Source organism: Alosa sapidissima, chromosome 13, assembly GCF_018492685.1.
Source record: "Alosa sapidissima isolate fAloSap1 chromosome 13, fAloSap1.pri, whole genome shotgun sequence".
In the NCBI taxonomy this organism is placed as follows: domain Eukaryota; kingdom Metazoa; phylum Chordata; class Actinopteri; order Clupeiformes; family Clupeidae; genus Alosa; species Alosa sapidissima.
The window spans coordinates 3,609,818-3,631,761 of record NC_055969.1 but is presented as its reverse complement, the minus strand read 5'-3'; the positions used below and the strand labels follow the sequence as shown (position 1 = coordinate 3,631,761).

General features: G+C 46.0%; 1 protein-coding gene across 1 annotated transcript in view; it reads right to left on the bottom strand.

Moving 5' to 3' along the window:
* The window catches only part of LOC121679617 (proteoglycan 4), a 64,022-nt gene that overhangs the window by 37,714 nt on the left and 4,364 nt on the right, over positions 1-21,944 (bottom strand). The window contains exon 2 of the mRNA XM_042058516.1: positions 5,359-9,773. Within this exon, the coding sequence (XP_041914450.1) occupies positions 5,359-8,669 (3,311 nt within the window). The 5' untranslated portion in view covers positions 8,670-9,773. The remainder of the gene's footprint in view (positions 1-5,358; positions 9,774-21,944) is intronic.

Genomic DNA, 21,944 nt, shown 5'->3' with positions numbered 1-21,944 from the left:
TCATCAGGGAATCTTGATCACTTAATCTGGTGTTGTTCACTGAAGGGAGGTGCAGGGGCATCCTGCCTACATCTCTCTCCCTCTCTCTCTCCATCCTTGTCTTTGTTTATCCGTCTTACCTTGTCCTTACTTGCCCTAATGGGCATGGATTACTGCTCCTGAGCAAGGCCTTCTAGAGCTCAGCTCGCCTGCACCTGTGTCCCCTCTTTGCTCTGTTGCCCCGTGTTAACGTGACACTGTTTGGAGGCCAGCCCCAGAGCATGTACTTCCTTGTGCTGCTTTGATGTGATCTGTTTTTTTTCTCTTCTCTTTCCAGCTCATATCGCTGGTCAGGTAAGGTGACAGATGAGGTGACATTCAGATCTATGACAGCAGCAACCCCCTTCTCGAGTCCTCGTCTCCTTTCATTTCCGTGAAGTCTTTCCTTCCTTTCGTCTTTTTTGTCCATTTAGCCTTTCATCAGAAAGGATTGACCACTAGTTTTTTCGGTCTGGTTAGTGGCTATTGTGTGCTTGGGCGGGATCTTGTCGTTTGTCGCGCCGTAACGGCCCCATTAGCAAATTAGCTGTGACATCAGCATTCCGGCCATCACCTGGGGGCCGTACAACGTCTCCCCACCGCTCTCGTTTGCTCCGCTCGAAACACTTCAAGAATTACAACTCCGCATGAGTGCCCATCATGAAAATCCGGTGCAGAATAGTCTCGTCGGGCAAGGTTTATCTCACTTGGCAGGGGAGCTGGGCTGTTTATTGCCTTTATTTGGCTCTGGCTGAGAGTCATGCTAAATTAAGAGCATGGGAATGGCATTTAAGCGTGTGTAATGATTACAGACTAGGGGAGAGAGACTTACACTCGGCCATATGGTGTGGGGATGCAGTCTCAGCCGCTACCCCGACCAGACAGCACTCACTGCGTCGGCTCACATTAACCGAGATGTCTCTGCCCTCTTGTCACGCACGGGAACATTATGTAAACTGGCGAGTTATTTCGCATTCATATCAATGCAGCTGATAGTATCTGAGCTATTAAAATGTAGTGCCGATGTCACCGAGGCCACTTGTTCAGATCCACATGGAGAAATAGTTTTGATGTAAGTGCTGTTGATTGACATAATAGAGATGCAGTCAAGTCAATGGAGAAATGAATTGCAATTGATGGTGCTGTCTTGGTGCGTCACATTCTGATAGCACCACACTTCATAGCAGCGTTGCTTTTGCATATTATTAGGCCGTAATACAGGCAGTAAACCTCCGTTCGTGGGCATGGGGAGTTTCCGCGGTTACAGGGCTTGTTTGTGTGTACCGATTTCTGACGCGGTATGACTTCGCCGCGCCGGCCTGCTGTTGGCTCTCCATCTCCCACGCCCATCTGTGTTTTCCTCTTGTTTCCAAGGACAGACTTACCCATGAGGGGAGGGAAAAAATGTGGGTGTGCGGAAAAAAAAAAAACAGGCCTATGTTGATTGTTAACGTGTCCATATTAGACGCCTCAGAGATGCAAACACAACAATAACAGTTGGCAGTGAGAGTTAGTGTTTGAATGAAGCGATCATATTGACCAAACTAGGGGGGGGGGGGGGGGGGGGGGGGGCAAAAAAAAGAACATGGCAACGAAGAAAAGGAAGAAAATTGATTTGCAACCCAGGAGGAATGTTCTGGGGCTGAGATGCAGACGGTGCATCCTCCACACGCTCTAATGTGAATCATAATGTGCTGTATTTGAATATCATTTTGGTGCATTTCTTGGCAGAGGATTATCCAGCTCTTTTCAAGAGAGGAATGAGAGGGGCCCTTTGCACTGAGCTGGGAAGCTGTAGGTTAGGCTCAGAGTTTGTGCTGCACCCCACCTACCCTCTCCTCCCCCACCCTCTCCCACCCCACCCTCTTTTTAATGAGCCGTCCTCAAATTCTCAAACGGCATGCTATGCCCAAGGAGAGGAAGCTGTTACAAGTAATAAATGCAGCATATACATTATATTTCCGCAGTGCTAACACATCTCTTTCTCGCTCCTTTGGTCGCTCTAACTCTGTCAGTCTCTCTTTCTTTTGGTCTCTTAGAGCCAAGCACATCAAAGTAATTTGTTACGTACGGAATTATCTGTTAACACAGTCAAAAACACCAAACACCTTAAAAGACTAAAATAGATTTACTGTGAGAGTCCCTCACATCATGTTTACATAATCAAGTTGGAGGCACTAAAATTGTTGTAGGCAAGGGATCGAAACTTGTACTCATGAAATATTACAGCACAAGAAGTTGGAGAGTCCGATAGTTAATAAAATACTTTACTTTTCTAGTGCAGCGTGTCTGAAGTAATGGCCATTGCTGCACAGTCTGTGACTGAAGTTGATTCAAATGAACCAGTGCACACGTACACAACCCTCCTGGCGCAGGATCTAGCGTCAATGTGTTATTGACAACCTCATAGTCCTGTGGGTTGGTTTTTGATGAAAAAGCTAAACACTAAAACGTATACAGAATAAAATGAATTCACAGAAATAAATATGCCAAAATAAACAGGCTAAGAGGAATAATTGCTTTTAATGTGTTTTTTTAGGGACAACTCTCCACATCTTCATTCAAAACCACTGTTCCAGAATATGAATAAGATCCCAGAAATAATTATCTTGGTGATCCAATACGTCTAAAATCCCAGTTTACATTGTATATGTACAACAAGAACAAACCTCAAGTGAATGTTTACAGAAATTAGATGTGTACTCAGTGGGGAATATATGAGTTTGTGGGAATGCATTTTTACATACAAAAATAAGTCTATTTATGGAGAACAAAGACAGAAAGTTTGTTGTGTGTGTGTGTGCGCCTACATGCATATGCGTGTATGTGTGTGAGAGTCCAAGGAGAACTTTGAAATGAGAAAATGAGATGTGCGTATCGCAAGAGTGGCGTGGTTTGTGAGTTCCTTGTGTACGGGCGTTCTTCCATCTCTTGAGCTCTGGCCCACTTCTGCAGTTCTGTAAATACCCCGCGAGATGAGAGATGCCATAAAGTAGGCCACGGATCGCTCCTCACTCCTCTGATGCAAGTCCCTTGAGATCCGCTCCCAGGTCGAGGGATGCAAGGGCCGGACCTTGCCGATTCACTGGTATCCAATTTCAAGCCTCTGTGTTGTGTTTAAAGCCTCCCGGCATTCATTCACTCGACTCGCCGTCAGTACCTGTGATAACATTCCCCGGGAGACGTGAAAAGCTAGTTTGTTTGCTATCCGGCGCAAGAAATCTGGCTGCCTTCCAGTCACAGTGACGGATGACCTGGCAACAGGGCCGGGGGTGGTGGTGGTGGTGGATTGGGATTGACAGGTGTGTTTAAAAACCTACTGTCCGGTTCGGCTTTGAGCCTCACCGTCTTGATGCTGCATGATTGGCGGGAGAAATGACTAGAGAGGATGAGAGTGGCTTTGCCAAATGCTCACTCCTCATAGTCAGTTGCCACTATCTTCTATTGTGACGGCAAGCTGTGGCTGTCAGGCCTCCTAATGAGACCTCCACCTCAGATGGTGACAGTATTTGCATTGAGCAGACAACACATTCACTGTGAAAATGTCCCTGCTAAGAGAATAGAACCACAGGGTGAAAAGCACATGGGGATGCCCATGACAACCTGTCGAAGGCTAAAGGAAAGACCATCTCAGCTGCCACTGCAGGAGATGTTTACAGCCATCTTAAGTTAAGAAATGTTTGTTGCTTCCTTGAGGGATGCTCACATATTCAGCCTCATCAATGTTAGTGGAAATTGCTAGCAGAGTCTGGAAATGCTAATGTTTTTTTTTCCTTGGCTGAAAAGTGGTGTGTGTGTGTTTGTGTGAGTTTGGGTACGGTGTGTGGTTGGGACGAGAGGGGGAAATGAAAATACCTCCCAACAACCTGCAATTTACATGCTTGTCGTGTGGGAGGGAGGTTTACCACATCAATTCATGTATTCCCTGCGTTGTACAATACCTTAGCTCTCTAAATTCACATTGTGTTTGGCACCACACGGATGCCGAAAAAACCCTGCAACACCGCAAAATGGATAAGAATAGACACTTAGAACAGGCACAAACAGGCAAGAATAAAGAATGAAGGGAAAAAAAACTTCTGTTGACGATTCAATGGGCAAAACAAAACCACAAAGCCTGGGAGGATTATTTGCTCATGAGTAGAGCCGTATCTATGAATAGGGAAACTCATTTCTCTCGGAGGCTTTGATATGATTTATACATCCACCTCAATGGTCAAGCTTTGATTGCATCCCTTTGTCTGCAATCTGAATTTTGAGCTGAGCCTCCAACAAAGGAGTTACATCTGTAGGCTGCATGTGAATGGCATTGGCATGGGCATTTGTTTATGAAAAGAGTGTTGCCGCATACATTTTTTATTCATCAGTGCTAGTTGTTGGGGATGTTTTTGTTTTTCCACTGGTGCTTAATTCTGCCAGGGAACATAATTGGTTAAGCTTCCTTTCATTTGGGGTGACTGACTTCATCACTAGCTCAATGCACTGTGGAAAATTGTGCATGATGGATAAACAAAAGAAGTACAGCATGCTCATGTTGTGAATATTGCTGCCCAACAAATATGCTTCTCTGTTGTATCATTGCTAATGTGATTAGCAGTCTGACCTCTGCTGTGAAATTGTTGCATGTGCTGTGGAAGAACAGCTTTAAAATGATATTCGGATGACTTAATATAATCATGTGCTTGGCTGGTAGGCAATCTTGAAAGTTGGAATCAACTCTGGTGTTACCTCAGTGGCCATTTTGAAATGGGTAAAACTCAATTTTGTCAAGGCAAAGACATCTTAAGGTGACTTTCAGTATAGCTTTTGTTGTGTGAGGGACCACAAATCTCACCTGTAACTTCTGAGCATCTTAGACCCTGTTAACACTTGGTTTTAAAATGCATCTTAAAATGCACCTTAAAATGCATATTTTATCTTAATATATCGGCTTAAAATTCATTCTGATGCTTCACCAACTTAAAATATAAAGAATGAAGTCTCTGACATTGCCTATGCCCACCCGGAATGCTGATCGGGTGGGATCATGACCTTTTTAGCCGGTTTTTAAATCCTACCACCTAAGAGGCATATTGATAACCAAGTGTAAACAGGGCCATACTTCTGTAAGTCTTTAAGAACATAAACCAAGATAGGGAAATCGATCGGTCAACAGTGACCACACAGGTGCATCAGCTCGTTTTAATTGCTCAGTGTTTGGCCTTTTCTCATCGGTTTACACCAATACTTCTCCAACCACAAACCACATAGACACCCATCATTCTGTAAAGTGTGTGTATAGCGTGTGATGTTAACATATCTGCTGTTAGCCATCAGCCACATGCAATGCCGGACACTCACCCGTCCCTCTCAGCCTCCTTCTTCTCCAGGTCCTGGATGACGTCCAGCAGTACCTTGATGGTGTTCTGGCTAGTCTCCAGTACTCCCTCCAGGCTGTGGAGCTGCGACTGCAGGCTGCTGATGTCATACAGTGGGCCATTGGGGCCCAGAAGTTTCTCCTTGGCCCGGGTGAGGTCCAGTTTGCACCTGGCACCAGACATGAGCCCCCCTAACAGCTCTTGTACGTGCCGGAGCGTGTCTGCCTGGCCCTCGGCTTGGGCAGATGAGCTCTGCTGCTGCTGCCCGCAGGGAGTGCGAGGTCGTGGGCACTGGGAGGCACAGGCCTGAGCCTCAGAGCAGAAGAGAGCTCTGCGGGCGCCCATGGTGGCAGCTTTGATGGCAGCCTGAGCAGTGTTTTTGGGGGGCACACATGGCACCCCAACTCCCACCCCCCCTTCAGCGCCCCCTGCTGCCTTTCCACAAATATGTCCGCCTGCAGCCAGTTGCCGCATCAGCACACCATTCCCCAACTTCTGTTTCTCCTTAGCCTTCTCCTTCTCAGTGCTTGCGGCCTTTGGGGTGGGTTGGCGGCGAGTCTGCCCTGTGGCAGTAGCTCCTTCCTTGCGGGGTGTGTATGGAGGAGGGGGTGGAGGTGGGGGAGGGAGCTTTCTGTCCTGAGTAGTGTAAGGAGGGGCCTGAGAGGGAGCAGGGCTAGCTCTGGGGGAGGAGCTGTACGGGGGTGCTGCATGGGGCAGGTAGGCAGCAGGGCATGGTGGCTGGGATGAAGCTGGGATCACAGTTTGGGAGAGGGACACCTGCCGCACGCAAATACTTGGGGATGACGTCTGGTTGGGCATAATACCAGGATGGATCATTTTAAAAGGGGAGGTGCAAACTTGGATTGTTTGTTGAGTGACATAAGGGGGCACAGCAGATTCAGGGATGATGCAAGCTGGCATGGTATTAGTAGCAGGAGCAGAGGGTGGCACGATTTGGGCAGGGGCTACACATGGTGGAACACTGTTTGTGGTGTTGAAATAGTGTGGCACAGCCTGTGTGTTTGATGGGCAAGATGGTGCTTGGGTTCTCTCAGAAATGCATGGAGGCATCTGTGTAATGGCATTACAGGGCAACATTACCTGTGCAGCAGCTGGATATGATGGCCCTGTATTATCAGAGGTGTTGCAAGGCCCTGCCATTTCTGTGTAAGTTGTACAATCCAGCACAGGTTGAGTCTTAGAAATTGACAAAGAGTTGGTAGGAGACTTAGGTGTGGTAGGTGTAATATGTATTGGGGTCTTGTACATTGTAGGTTGTGTGGGAGATGTACAATCTGACAAGGAAGGTGTAGTTTTACAAGATTGTGTTGGGGTCATACAAACTGGAATACGTTGTGTTGGTTGTGAAGGAGTTATACAATCTGGCACAAACTGTACAGGAGTTTTACAAGATGGTTCCATTTGTGTAGGGGTCTTAGAACGTGGTATAGTCTGTGCTAAAGTCTGAGATGGTGCTGGTTCTGCTTTTGTTGGGGTCTTGCAGATTGGCTCAGGAGTTTCACAAACTGACACAGGCTTGGATGGAGTCTTAGAAACAGGCATAGGCTGTGTGGGAGATTTGCAAAGTGTAGTGTGTTGTGATGTTGTGCAGTCTGGTGCAGGCTTTACAGAAGTATTTGCATTTAGCAAAGTTTGTGTGGAGGTGATTAAAAGTGGCATTGTCTCCATAGGATTTTGGCTTGTTGGCATAGGTGTCGTAGCAATAATGGCAGATGGCACAGTTTGTTTAGGGGTCTTAGCTTTCACAGATTGCGTGAGAGTTTCACAAGACGCAATGGTTTGTCTAGGAGTCGCGCAAGTTGGCAAGGATTGTGTAAGGGCAACTGAGGGTGGTGTAATTTCTATATTGTTTTGAGGGGTTGGCACAGATTTAGCAGCGGGGATGGAAGATGGCACAGTTTGTGTAGGTGTCTTAACTTTCAGAGTCTGCGTGGGAGTCTGACAAGATGGCACAGGTTGTTTTGGAGTCTTGCAAGCTGGCACAGATTGTGTCAGATTGGTGCAATGTGGCAAAGTTTCAGCTGCTGAACTGATTTTTTGAGCCGGAGTCATGAAAGTGGATTGGACGGGGGAAGTAGACAAATCAGCTGAATCATTGTTGAGTGGAAGCACAGCTTTAGATGATGGAGAGCTCTGTGGTGAGGGCACACAGTTGGGCATGCTTGGAACTGGTCTATTATGTGAAGGTGGGGTAGTTGGAGCAATGCATGTGGGCACAGTTTCTTGAGGGGTGCAGGCTGCTGTGACCTGGTCACAGGAATTAGCTGTTGTTTGGACACAGGAAGTAGCATTTTCATGGGAGGCAGAAACAGACATGTCAGTTTGGGTTGGGGAGCTCTTAAGTGGGGATTTTTGGGGAGGAGAACTACTGGGTGACTCGACACTTGTTGGTCGGTCACTGGGAGATGCAGCTCGAGCGGGGGACACAGCTGGCGATTCGGCCCGTCCAGGATCACTCGCTGTCCGGGTGATGCGCCTCCTCCTGCCCCTGTACCTACCGGGTATTGACTTTGGAGCAACTGTGGGGCAAGAGCAGGGCCGCTCCCCCAGGTCAGAGGGGGCAGCAGAATCCTCACCTGAGCACAGACAGTGAGGCTTATTGGCCTGCGTGCGTCGTGGAGCAGAGCCAGCAGTCTCCAACTCAGCAGCAGCACGGCCCACTTCCTTGGAGGAGGACATGGGAGTGACGATGCCGATCAGCAGATCTTCCTCCTCGTCCTCGTCCCAGCCGGCCCTGATAGAGCTCCCGAGGCTCTGGCTGCGGGGCAGGCTGTGAGGCTTCTGCAGACTTGGGGAGGTCTGGATGGCTGTGCTCATGCAGGGCTGGCGGGGCAGGGGCAGTGTGAGCGAGCAGGGCCTCGGCGGGGCCCAGCTGCGCCGTGTCGGGCCAGGGGTCAGAGGGTGGCGGGGCGCCCTCTTCAGGAACTCCTCCACGGCACCGATGGTGCTCTCCATATCCCCCCGCACTGACCCCACAAGCGACGGCCCGTTGGCCACCTCATCCCGCCAGCTGGACGCAGGGGTGTGTGTGGGGCTCTTACGGCCGGGGTGAGGACTGCGTCTCTCAGGCTTAGTCTCCGGCACCTCCCCATCGTCCAGGTCCTTAAAGCGGACCTGCTGGGTGCGGTTCCGACGTCGCTTGAGGCGGCTCTCGATGTCCGGCGAGTTGCGGTTGAGCAGGACAGAGCGCACGGTCATGGTGGCGGATTTCTCCGGATTGCCGTTGCTGTGGCTGTTGGTGGTGGGCAGGCAGTTTGGCTCCTTGCTCACCATGACGCCAGCGGGCTCCCTGGACCCTCCACTCTGACAAGCAGTCTCTTGACCAGAGAGCCCAGAACCTAGGGCAGGAAGTGAGTCAGAATGTTTGTGCGCTCACGTTATTACTACAATGACACCGAAAAACATCAAGCCTGCATACATAATATACAAAAAATTCCAGTACCATCACATACGCACAGAAATTCGGCGTGACCGCTTTTTTGTATAACTGACGGTTGCTATGGTGACAGTGTGGAGGCTTGACACCACATTGAAGATGACCAGTCGCTCTCAGCAGTCTGTGTGACTGGTCCTGTGCTTTGGTCACATGACTGGACGTGTGTGTACTCAGTGGTGCGTGTGCGTCAGTGTGTGAGTTTGTGTCTCAGTATGTCCACAGTAATCGAATCAAAGCAGAGCACTGTGATGGATGGCCAACTTCAGGGCAGTTCTGGGGCTGTGTGGGATATGACACATCCTGAGCTTTTGTCCCATGAGTCAACCGAAGAAGCAGGGAACGTCACGGTGCAGCTCAACAGTGGTCACGGCCTCTCAAACACACGCTCGCACGCATACATACACACACGTGCTCCCACACACGTCATGTCCTCCATGCAGTTGGACTTGCAGAGAGCATTTCAGCTCAGCAAAGAAAACCAGGAGATGAGAGCCACTCACTGGGCTGTTTTATGACTCTTATGTTCCACATAATCCCTTGACAAAAGAAATAGAGAGAGAGTGTGTTGAGGGAAAAGAAAAGGAGAAAAAAATGAAATCTTTATGGAGTTTGGACTATCACGAAGAGGTGTGATGAGTGCACTTAGCACATTGCTCCTAAATATATCACAGGCAGGAGAGAGACGCTTTTAGTAGGAGGGGGTTATGGGTAACGGCAAGCTGGTGTGTTACACCTGGCTTGTCCTACTTTCCACCCCTGACCCCCTCCGTGTTCTCCTTCCCTCTGACAGTAGACAGCCAGGACTGGACTTCAGCACTCTCCATGATGGTGCCTCTCTCTAAGTGCCCCTTCTTTCTTCTCTCTTTGGCCTCTTCCGCTTTTCTCTGCCCAGGTTTTCACCTCACCCTCCTCTGCCCAGAATGCTCAGAATGCTGGAACACCTACAGAGAGAAAAAGAAACAGCAGTAGGATGAGTTCATCAATCTTTTTTTTTTTTTGCATGGAATGGCGTGACTGTAAATAATCGATGGGTCATTGATTTCCGAGTCCATTAATGGATAACAAAACTTGTAGACAAATCTACAAATCTTGTTTTCGGAACCAAATGACACAACAATCTCACACGTACGCACACACATAGACTGGTCAACAGACTGCTGTCATTATTTTCACCAAGAAGATAGAGTGACCTCAGCCAGCAATGGCACTGAGCGCTTTGTGCATCTGTGACATTTAAACACATGGTGCAATTAAAGAGCATGCCTTCAGATTAGCAAGTAGATAGCACTAGAGCGCAAGTAGGAGGAAACTATAGGAAACAGAGGCTTAGCTCTGTGTGTGTGTGTGTGTGTGTGTGTGTGTGTGTGTGTGTGTTTGTGTGTATTATGGGTGTGGCAGAATACTCGGGGGGTTTGAGTATTATGTAGACCTATATGTGCTTGTATTTGTCTGTGTGTAGCTGTGCTGTGCGAGTGCGGGGTATGTCACCACCGCGTCTGGTGCTTAACTCATTTCAGTCTGCGGGCGGTGGGTACAGTCAGGTGCGGGGGCAGACACTGACAGGGCTAATTAACTTGGCAGTCATTAAGCAGTGCCGTCAGGCACGCAGAGGCGTCGGCATGGCAGCAGATCACCACAGGGACCTCCTGGCTCCCCCCAGCCCACCGCACAGCCGCGTTTCACAGGGCATTTGGCCTCCCTCTGATCAGGCTAGCGCTGCATTCCGCCTCCCAGCGCGGCTAATACAGCAGGCTGCTGTGTGTGACAACACATGCTAGCGCTTGGGTTAGCGCGCTGCTGTTGAGCGTCAGTATTTGAATCAGTGGGTTAGCGTGACAACATGGAGATAAGTGAAATGCATCAGCAAGTGCTAAGAGGGATACCGCTGACAACTCAACTGCGATCGCAAAACTACGTAAAAACACAGGACACGCAAACATAGGAAATTAGTTTTGAAAAGACATTTCCTATTTCTGGGTCTATTTTTAATTTTAGTGCGCCGAGGCTCAAAGGCCTTCAGTACACAAATCTGTTTCTAAAAGCAATCTACAAGCAAGCTGCCACATTTGGTTAGGTAATTCATGACCTGTAGCACATCAGCATCAGAGCATCAGGATCTCAGTTATACATTTTAGACTGTCACAACATCAGCATAACACTACAGCTTAATAGAGCACGACAAGGACAGAGGTAGTTGGAGGACAGGCCTTCCATTATTTGCTATAGCCTGCACACACGTCCTTACTCACAGGCTAAGAAGAAATGTACACAGCTTAACCATTAAATTTATGTTTGGCTTATATGCTAATACAGAAGTTAAGCAAAGGCTACTGTAAAAGCTCACATACAGACACACACACACACACACACACACACACATTCAAGTTTTGATTAGGGAGTTCACAGAGCACAAAGCACACATTGCCTTTGCCAGCAGCAGGTTTATCTCTGTAATCAAGCCTGCATCGATTTCAGTCCGGTGGAACAAATAGTTCTGCTTCAAACTCTCATTAGAGCAATTAAGTTAGGCCCACCCCATCATCCTCCTACTAATGGAGTTCTAGAAACGGACCCTGTTTTTGCACCAGCCAATGAGTAGCCCTTTTGACTGCACTGCCACGTCCATCGCTATGGGAAATTAAACACAAAACAACAAGAGTGATGCGATTCGTCAGCACTTAGTGTCAGAGTTAATTAGCAGGTTCCTGATTTGCCTTGAATACAGGGTCCATTGAAAGGGTACAATTCCACTGGTGCAATCATTGGTGTTCATTGAAACTGTGAGACACATGCTGTGTAAAATGGTCATCGGCTCAATAATTTTCTATATGTTCAAAATCATTTTGAATCTGATTTGTCAGAGTAGTGGAATTGTACACGAATAATAAGACGAATGATTATGATGATGGATGTGGCAGGACTTCGCTCCAATTATGCAGCAAAATTATCTTCAGGTTTAAACAAACCACTGCTGTACTTAATCCTAAACAGACAATGCTATAACCAAAGAAATCAGTATGCATGCAATCAAGTTGGCACTCTGTAATTTTCATAATTAATAATGCTGATTAACATTGTTGGTGTCAGAATGAACATCAACTTGCTAATGTAGCATTACTTTGCCCATTTTTGTTCCTGATCATTCAATATTCACATACAAAAATTAGCTAAATGGTTTTCATGAATAGCTGAAAACTGACTGTTGTGGGGTAGAAATTAATAGGCTTGTTGAATTATTGATTAGTAACATTAAGCTACAAGAGCCTAATTTGTCAAATACCCAATTAGTCTTTCTCCCATTAACTTTGAAAAGGGTTAGGATATGGGTGTAAGGCAGACATATAGAAAAACTACTTGCTGAAAACAACTAAATTTCTTTTGTTGAATTCAACAGCTGGAAGTAATCTGCTAGCTAGTTGATGCTAGTATAAATGACAACTTTGGCTGTTCAAAGACTTTGAACACTGAGTGCCCTAATGTACATGACAAGTTTAAAGCCAAAGCTAATTTAATAACTATGCAAAATCTATTTGCTAATTAATACCATGAGCAAGATTTTAAGCACAAACATCAGTGGAACAGCTCAGTGCTCCCACACACCATATTATGACTATACTTCATGCACGGGACACTGCACATTGACTATTTTTCCTGACATTTTAATTAGGGCCCAAAATGATTATGTTATTCCATTTAGGAAACGTTAAGGGCCCAATTTATGTATGGAAAACATTATGGGGCCATTTCATGTTAATACAAAATTAGTTTATTTTTTTCCAAAAGACAGCATATTAGTTTGTTGTGAATAAATCATCTGTTTAGTTTTGTAGGCATGGAAGAGTTGTCACGATCAAAGTGTTGATTCAAAGTTGTCATGATCAAAGTGTTGATTCATTCAAAAGTTTTTACATATTTCATTGGACAAAATTTATTTTAAAAACACTGCATAACAAGTGGCTAGTAGTTTGTGTAATGTTTCAAAATTCCTCCAAATCCCCCAGAGGTGTAGCCTACTCTATAATGATTCATCTGAAAGACTGCTGTTCAAGTAGTGTCCAGCTATTTCTCTCAACATAGCACTGTCCCCCTCTGTCTCTTTCTCTTTTTTCTCTCTCCATCCCTCTAGTTCCATGTAAATGAGCACCAAGCTCCACGCGCTCCCGCGTTAATACCTGCAGACACACTCTAACACGATCTGTCAGCTCTTCCATATTGCTGAACACCTGCTAGCATGAACCTGTTTGTCAGCTTGGCCCCAGGTTGAGTGCCGAAGGGAAAACACAGTCGCTAAAATGAGCAGCCAAGACGAGAACGTTGTTGAGATTACTGCAGATTACAAGCAGAGGGAATGAAGTACAAAAACACACAAGGCAGCAGCAGCAGCAGCTGAGAGGACATAATAAAAGCAAATGAAATTAACAGACAATTAATTGGCCCGTCATCAGTTCTCCAGCACTGGCCTCAATTATCTGGATGTCTTCAAGTTGTTCCCCCTACCAAGAACTCAATTATTTAATGAGGCCCTAAATCGGATGAATTATTTGCATAACTGGAACATTTAATTAGAGAGCTCCATAGTAGTTGTTTTAGGTTGTTTTGCTTTAAAAAAAAAAGAAGATGGCGCTCATTAACATTCATGGCGCCGGACGCATGCAGAGGAGGAAGGTGCCCGGAAAGGACAAGGGGGGCATCTGTGGAGATGCGTAGAGGAATGAGGTGGTGGAACAATTAACTGCAACCCCCCACCACCACCAACACCACAACCCCCCCCCCCCCCCCCCCATTCATTATTAAAGGAAATAACCTGACAAGGCAGGGCCCTTTACGCTATTCTTTCAACCTTCAGTACAGTAAAGGATGCAGGGAAAGATAGCCGCTAAGATGCATTGCTTACTGTACTGCCATGTCAGGGGGAGTGTACAGTGATGGTTTTCTCAGGCAGTTGTGATATGATGGTTCTTTCTCTCAAAGCATTATGTTAAAGTTTTCAGGGAGGAAAACATGAATGCGTACCGTGTGGGCTGTTCGTGCTAATGACATATTATTAATTAGAATGGTCGTCAATCAACTCAGTGATTCTCTGAAAAAATAACCCGCTTATTATTGTCCATTGAGAGTCCATTCGGTGCTCCACAATACATACATCACTGGATATCACCTCTCATAAGATCGTGAGGACAAGTGTGTATAATCAGTCTGCATGGCAACCCATCATTTCAAGCCACTCTAATTAGTAACTAATTAATAACTTCTAAGTGCCTGCGTAACAGCAAGGTGTTTATTAGATGCCTATGCATGTGCCTAATGAGTTCATTATTGAGGGCAGACCAGTGATAAGTAATCTCCAGAGAGAAACTAAATAAACAGCAAAACAAAGGCTAAGTTATTAATAACCCGAAATAAACATAATACACGACATGTCACTAATTAATATCATTATATGGTTCGTCGCATGGAATATTGAGTTACAACAACTGGCTAGAGCAGCTTCTATAGGAATGTCTGATTATTTGGAGCACATTATTATTAAGAAATGCCCATTATAGTTATGCTGTGTGCTCTCAGGTGAATGACTGGCAACATCTTAATCAGTTTTTGTAAGAAAAGCTGCGATAATGTCTTGCCAACCTCTGTGATGTTGATGAGATTATGTGATTTGTGCACAAAGTGTGGGTGTGTGTGTGGTCGTGTACAAATGTGTGTATTTGTCATGTGTGGGTGACTACATCAGCGATTTTTTCGTTACTCTGTCTGTGTGCATGAGTGTATTGGCGGTGTTTGTCTGGTGTGTGTCTGTGTTTCCCAAACTGTGTGTCACGAAGACTGTGCAGGTGTGCTGCAGAGAAAAAAAACGTAAAGTCTTTATTGTTGGTGATGATGATTAGTATTCATTCACAAAATTTTGTAATTTATAAGAAGACTTACCTGACGTAACCTTACTGATTATTAAATCTGCATACAGTTTTGCACTTTTTTCCATCTAGATATAATTTTCATTGATTAAGGAATGTTATATTTGTGTGCAACTAACACCCAATCACACCTCAAAAATGGAATGCAAAACAACATTGCATTCAGAAGTAGCAAAATGTTGTTCACTGATAACTGCCATGCTGTATAACCGAAAGACATAGAAAGGAACTGGACAAAGGGGGTAATGAACAGCAATTAATATGTCATCAATATTTTGTAACATTTGTATATTTAATATCATGGTGTTGTGGCGTTAGATTTTCTTATAGTAAATAGTGTACCACAAGAGAAAAAAGTTTGGGAAACACTGGTCTAGACACACGTGTGGCTCTCATACTCTGTGTGTGTGTGTGTGTGTGTGTGTGTGTGTGTGTGTGTGTGTGTGTGTGTGTGTGTGTGTGTTTGTGTTTGTGTCTGCAGGAGACACAGTCAGCTCTGCCTCGCTGCTCTCCACTTATTTTGGGAAATGAGTCCGCGGGGGCTGCCTCACTTGTTTCCGTTTATTTTTTCCTCTCGCTTCCCCTTCTTGTTCAGGAGACATCTCTGTCACACTCTCACACACACACACACACACACACACACACACACACACACACACACACACACACACACACAACAAACACACACCCACACACACACAAACAAACACACACACACACACACACACACACAAACACACACACACACACACACACACACAAACACAAACAAACACACACACACACACACACACACAGGGGCAAACTCATAATGCCCATACCTAATGGGGTCCACCTATGGTAAGTGTGATTATTATTGGGATTAACGATGATGGCTGTGACGCTGGATGGGGGCCTGGGCAGGAGTGAGGACCTCCGGCTGGCACACAGATGCGTTGGTGGATTTATCTCTCTTTCCTTCCCTCTCTCTCGTTCCCTCCCTCCGCTCTAGCCTTCTCACCCCTGCAGTGCTCCACTGATCTGATCCAACCTGACTGCCCAAGTCCTCTGGTGCTGCTGCTCTGTGGCGGTGTGTGTGTGTGTGTGTGTGTGTGTGTGTGTGTGTGTGTAAGGGGTTGTGGGTGTGAGTCAGTGTGTATGTGTTTGTTTGTGTGCATGTATGGAGGGCTTTCTGTGTGCCTGTGTGTGTGTGTGTGTGTGTCTATGTTTATGTGTGAGTACGACTTGCTATGTATGTACGGAGGGGTGTGTGTGTGTGTGTGTGTGTGTGTGTGTGTGTGTCTGCAGCCCTGTGCAGAAGGCTTCATCTGTGATTCCGATTATGCCCAGGCTATCTGAGCACATTATCCTTCGTGCCCCACCATAGAAGGAAGGACCAGGCACCCAATGCCCACCCCCCTCTGCTTCTCCGCCAAGTGGGAGACAGTGCCCAGTATGCACAACACATCGCTGCTTACTATATTAAGCCTAATTGAGTTTTATTTGGATGGGGCGTTGATGATTTAGAGCTAAATTTGATGGTATGAATTGATTTTTAAAACAAGGAGTCTAGCAGCATCAAAAAAAAGTTGTGGGGTAATAACCGTAAAACATTTATGAGTGCAGGGAGCATTACGCTTTCAATCATTCTGCCCAGCCTTTTATGAGTCTCTCTGATATCATCATTTGTACTTGCATAGTTAGTTGTGTTCAGCATCTCACAGTGTTATCCTCATTAGTTTGCACACCTCTGTACTTGTTTTGAACCTGTTGCATAGTTGCGTTGTCATCATCAAATGTTTCCTTTTGATTAGGTTTTTCAAAAGCTGAAATTCAGATTTATTTGTGATTCTGATTTAATTGTCTGGCAGAATATGTTTTTGTCAGTATCACAAGAGAAAAAAACCTTCTGTGAATTACTATCAGCAAAATGCCTTAATATTATAAAATAAATTATCGGCCTGTATTGTGACGTCATAAGTGTGTTTTTGTTTCATGTTGTTACTCTTGACACAGCAGCAGAGCAGTGTGAGTGGACTTCTCTTTCCAGAGGTGGAAATGTGAACATAAATATTTTAAATAGTACAGTATTTGTGTTTTTTGCAGTACCTTTTGCAATAGTGCTTACATTACATTGGATTATGCCCGGAACCATATCAATTCTAATCAGTATTATTGAGACCCAAAGGCTTTTATTGGATGTCAGAAGTCAGTAGACATTTATGGTTATCACTAGGAGGGCCCATCATCAATCATGCAGCCAGTACACACACAACTGGTTTAACAAACAAGCTGGTTTCAACGAGATCGGTATTGAGCATGGATTTGCTGAAATGTGCGCTATCCTTCATTGAAAAAACTGCAACATACTATGTTACATTTGTTACATTAAGCTAATTATCATACAGGGCACCTTTTCTATAACTACAGCACCGTCTAATTGCAAAAATTGACAATGACAACTGATAGCTTCAGATATTCTGATCGATTTAATTAAATGAAGCTGATATATTTAGAAGGTTGGGATAGACTATACTCTTAGATTGGCTAAACCCGCTAAAAAAATCTAGGTCTAGCAGCGCTCCTGTTTGATGCTGAAAGCTGTAAAACGATCTATCTTAGATCTGAAGTGATGACGTATCTAAAGATTGGAGGTATCGCGTCTCTGGTTTGAGGCGTCGGGGCCCTTATATGCCACCAGAGATCTTGGGGGCCCCAGGTTCCTTGTAGAATTTTAGCAGATGCTCTCTGTTCCTTTCGTCTCGCAGAGAGCTTTGCTCAAGCTCAGGCCCACTGCCAAGCTTCTCCTCTCCTTCTCTCCTCTCTCTCTGCCAGGCTCGGTGAGCACGTTGCCTCCCTACCTAAGGCCAAGCTTCTTTCAGCTTAACAAACTTCTTGGCTTGCAGAGGCTCCGTGGCGCAGTGTGCTTGCCTCTCTCTGCCTCTCCCTGCACCCTCTCCTTCCCCGTTGGGCCCTTAGCTGGAGCCTGCTAACATGGGCAAGGTCCTTTCGCTGTTGTTTCCTGACTGTGTGGCGGGGACTGCTTCTTCAGAGGTTGGTTTGTATTTATTCTGCAGCTTTACCTTGAGAAGCTCCAGCCACCTCTACCTCCTACTCATCCTCTTCCGATCTCTCTTCGCCTCCTCTGCCTCCTTCTCCCCTCCCCTCCCCATCCCAGATTTAGCAAAGTTCCTCTCAGTCTTTTGCCTGCCGTCTGCATGTTAAACACACATAAACACCAACACATGCAGACCAACACACTCATGCACAGCAACTCATACACGGACACACATAATCATACAAATGTAGCACCACACACACAAACTGCTGACACATTTACCTTTTAGTTTTCCCAGTCATTACTGTTCATTACACGCACTCTCACCATTTTTACCTTTCCTGTATACACACCTGTCTTCCACCGTCATCTGCACCATTTCTCTCTCTCTGTTTCTCGTTCTCTCTTTCTCAGCATGCTGTCTCCAGATGTAGATTTACAGTGACAGTTTAATGAATCTGGCCCTCCTTAATGCTTCACACACACTCGGGTGGCTTCAGGCCATAACCCCCAACCCCCTGCCACCCCTCCCCCCATCCCTTCAAGCATGCTGTGGCACTTCCATGTTGTGCTTTATTAGTGGGAGAGGGAACAGGACTCGTGTGGTGGGAGTGGGGGTTTAGTCGTGTCAGTGGGATCATAACTCATAGTTATTACGATTAAAGATTTACCATGCGCCCCCAGCCTCCAAAGCCACCCCTTCCACACGACCGCCCTGCAACCCCCCCCCCAGGCTTCGCTGGATGAAAGAGCCCGTGGGTGGTGTGTGAAACGTCACACACCCCACCCCCACCCCCCTCCCCGTCGTAATTGCATGAAAATGCTGTTGTGTGTCTTACTTAAGGCTAATGTTCCTCCCTGTCAGTGAAACGCGTGTGAGGGACAGAGAGAGAGAGAAGAAGAAAGCAAGAGAGAGGAAGTGAGAGAGAGAGGAAGACATAGAAAGGAACAAGGGTGCCGTCACATCTGGTTTTCAAAAATGGAACAGTCCCGGGGTTACACGTCGTGGTGACACGTCGTGGTGACACCTTCAGAATGAGCAAGCCAGTCCTTGGTAGAGTCCTTGGTGTGCTGCATGTGTCTACCGGTCTACCAAAACAAAGCTGTTCACGCTGCACTTGTTGTGAACTCATAATTATTGTGTTATTCATTTCTGACTATGCACTATAAACATTGAGTGCGACAAAACTGTTTCCTTGTTTGCTTCCAGAAGCAGCAAGCAGGCCTTCTTGTTCTTTCCCTAGATGCTGCTGAGGTCCCGGATGTGAATGTGTGGCCTCCACTGAAGTGCTTCGGCAGACACGACAGAAGAAAAAAAAAAGAGAGGGAGAGAAAGAGAGAGAGAGAATCTAAATTTCAAAGGCAGGCAGATGGGCCAATTCATAAAACGTCTAATATTCGGCGTCACACTCATTCAGTAATGCTGCAATACGAGCTCTTATGCAAAGGAGGCACCTTTGAATAGCATGGCACAGGGAGGGCGCTTCAGATAGACTTGTTATATAAAAGCGTGTCAGATTGGATTGCCCAAGCATGGCTAACTCCATCAGACAGGACTGTGTGTGCACGCACAGAGAGGAAGAGAGATACAGAGAGAGAGAGAGAGAGAGAGAGAGTGGGAGGAAGAGAAGGGTAGAGAGGGGGACGGCGGCAGACCGGACGAAAGGTAGACGCAAGCGAATATATTTAGAGGAAGAACGAGAGACACATGGGGACGGAAAGCAAGAGGGGGTGAGCAAAAAAGATAGAGAGAGAGAGAGATGCGCGGAAGAGAGCCAGAGAGAGAGAGAGAGCGCGAGAGGAGCACCCCACGCACTAGAGGAAATGTCATGGTTGGAGCTCAGTGAAGTGGGAAATCATGAACATTAGCATGACGGTGCTGTTTTTTCTTTTTTTTGAGATGCTAAAAAAAACAGGCCGGGTGAAGGTAGTAATTAACCACACAAAAAAGCTACACAAACCTGGAACGGCAGCACACAGGGGATGTACAAAAACAGAGCGATGTGGAGAGAACGAGAGAAACACAACCAAGGGAGAGAAAGACAATGAGAGAGAGGATTGTGCCGTTTGTTTTAGCCATGTCATTTTCAGGATGTCACGCTCAAACGTAAAAAAAAATGCTTGCCAAGCTGTTTGAGAAGCAAAGCATGTTTTCCATTCACCTTGAGGCAGGGACTAATCTCACACATATACTGTAGGTTGCGTTCATAAACTCTTTTTTGCTTAGGAATGTTCCTGCCAGAGTGATATGACCCGGAAATATTTAGTGATTAGAGTGGTTTGAATGTAGCTTGGACGCCAGCCTGAATTTACCCCGCCCACAATATTTAAGGATGGGAAATTCAGTCTGAAGTCGCTCCATTGAGAAATCTATACGCCGGATTAAAGGAGAACTCCGGCCAATTTTAACACGGAGCTCAGTTGGTCAGGTTCACGGAATACTGACGGTCGGAAAAAACGTGAAAAAAATCGGTGCTGTCTGACACGAGTTAGCCGGCTAGCGGCTAAAGCAGCCAAAGTGCCTACAAGTGCTTTAAAGCGATGGTTCAGAGTAATTTCACCCTAGGGTCCTTTGCACCATGACCCCGAGCCAAACACCCTCCCAGAACCTGTTTTCCCTTGGTCGAACCCTGGTCGAGTAGCGCTGTCAGAAACGAATGAAACTAACTTTCTGCAGGTGTAATGGAACCAACTTAGTATCTCGTAAATGACCCCACTAATAATGCCCTGAATGGTACGAAACTTCTACAGTAGTACAACTATGTTCTTTACTCATAAACGAGGCATTGAAAAGTTTGTAGGTACACCAGGAGTTTATTTAAATAACACTTGCCTGATGGATGCTACTATCTGCTACTATCTACCGCTGCGTCAACGTTACTTCCGCGATTTAGGAAAAGCCCGTAAAAGTCCTGACAAAAAACATTTGTTAAACAGCATTGCACAGGCCAGTAATGAAACACTGAACACTAATCCCAAATAAATTGAAACACATTCGCACCCCATCCCTTTATTTTAGAGCTAATCCGGGTTCACTGAGCACCATAGATGTCTGTGTATTCCTGTAAACAAGGTTTCAGCAATAAAACCTCAGTGCCAATCAGCGGGTGAAATTTGAGCAGAGGAAGAAGTTGCAGGGGGCTCCTAGGTGCAGTCATAACCTGTTACTGAACTCTCACAACCCGACAAGGAAGGCTTCATGGTTTATTCATTTTATTTTCGTTTTTTTATCATGCCGGGGCAGGCTTTCCAAAACTTGCAAGTTCTTTCTCTTTGTCATGTTTCTTGTTTTCCAAAAAACAGGAGGATGAGAAGTTTTTCTACCTAATTAGAGCCATGTTTCTGTTTTGGTTTTCTCTCTCTCTCCTTCACTCAGTCTACGTTACCTTCTCCTTCAGGAACTAGTTTCTAACTATAAACAGGAGACGGAGCTGCAAGCGCAAGAGAGACTCGGCATTCGGAGGCATGCAGTTCATTAAGCAATGAGAGGATAAACAAGCGGGCTGGGAAATTGGATTTTGCGAAGGTGCCCCGACGCCGATCGGGAAACGGCATCATCCCCCCCTTGCTCAGGTCACTGAACACATCTGCCTCTGAAAAGATCTCCCAAAAGTTCAGTTGTTTTTGTTTTTTTATATATATATTCTTCTAACGAAGCTGGCCTAGAGCGCCAGGGGAATCTTTTTAAGAGACACGTCTGCTCTCGAGCCAGGGATCTGAGGAGGCGTTTTCTCGCTCGCACACATGCCACGGACACTGGCCTATTTCTAGCAAAGGGGTCACACCTGCCAGCACGGCACAACGAGGGAATACAAAAAGACGAGGAGAAGGGAAAAAAACGAATGTGTGAACACGTGTTCCACCGACCGCATCCTACTGCAGACACAGCACGGCGCCTTGTTAAAGAGACGTCAACTTCCAAACAGGAGCGCTGTTTCTGGTTCACACATCGCACAACGTCTCTGTTGTCCTTTTGTTGTTGTAGTTTTGTGTGGTTTTGTTAGTTTGCTTACATTAGCTGAGGAGTGTACGTGTCAGTCAGTGTGCTAGACACAGAGAAACCATTCCACTCACTTAAGCCACTCTTTAGCTTGCGTAAATGTTGGCAGTCCGTTTTGAAATGGGAGGGCATTAGCCCTGATGGGGATTTTATTAGGAGATGC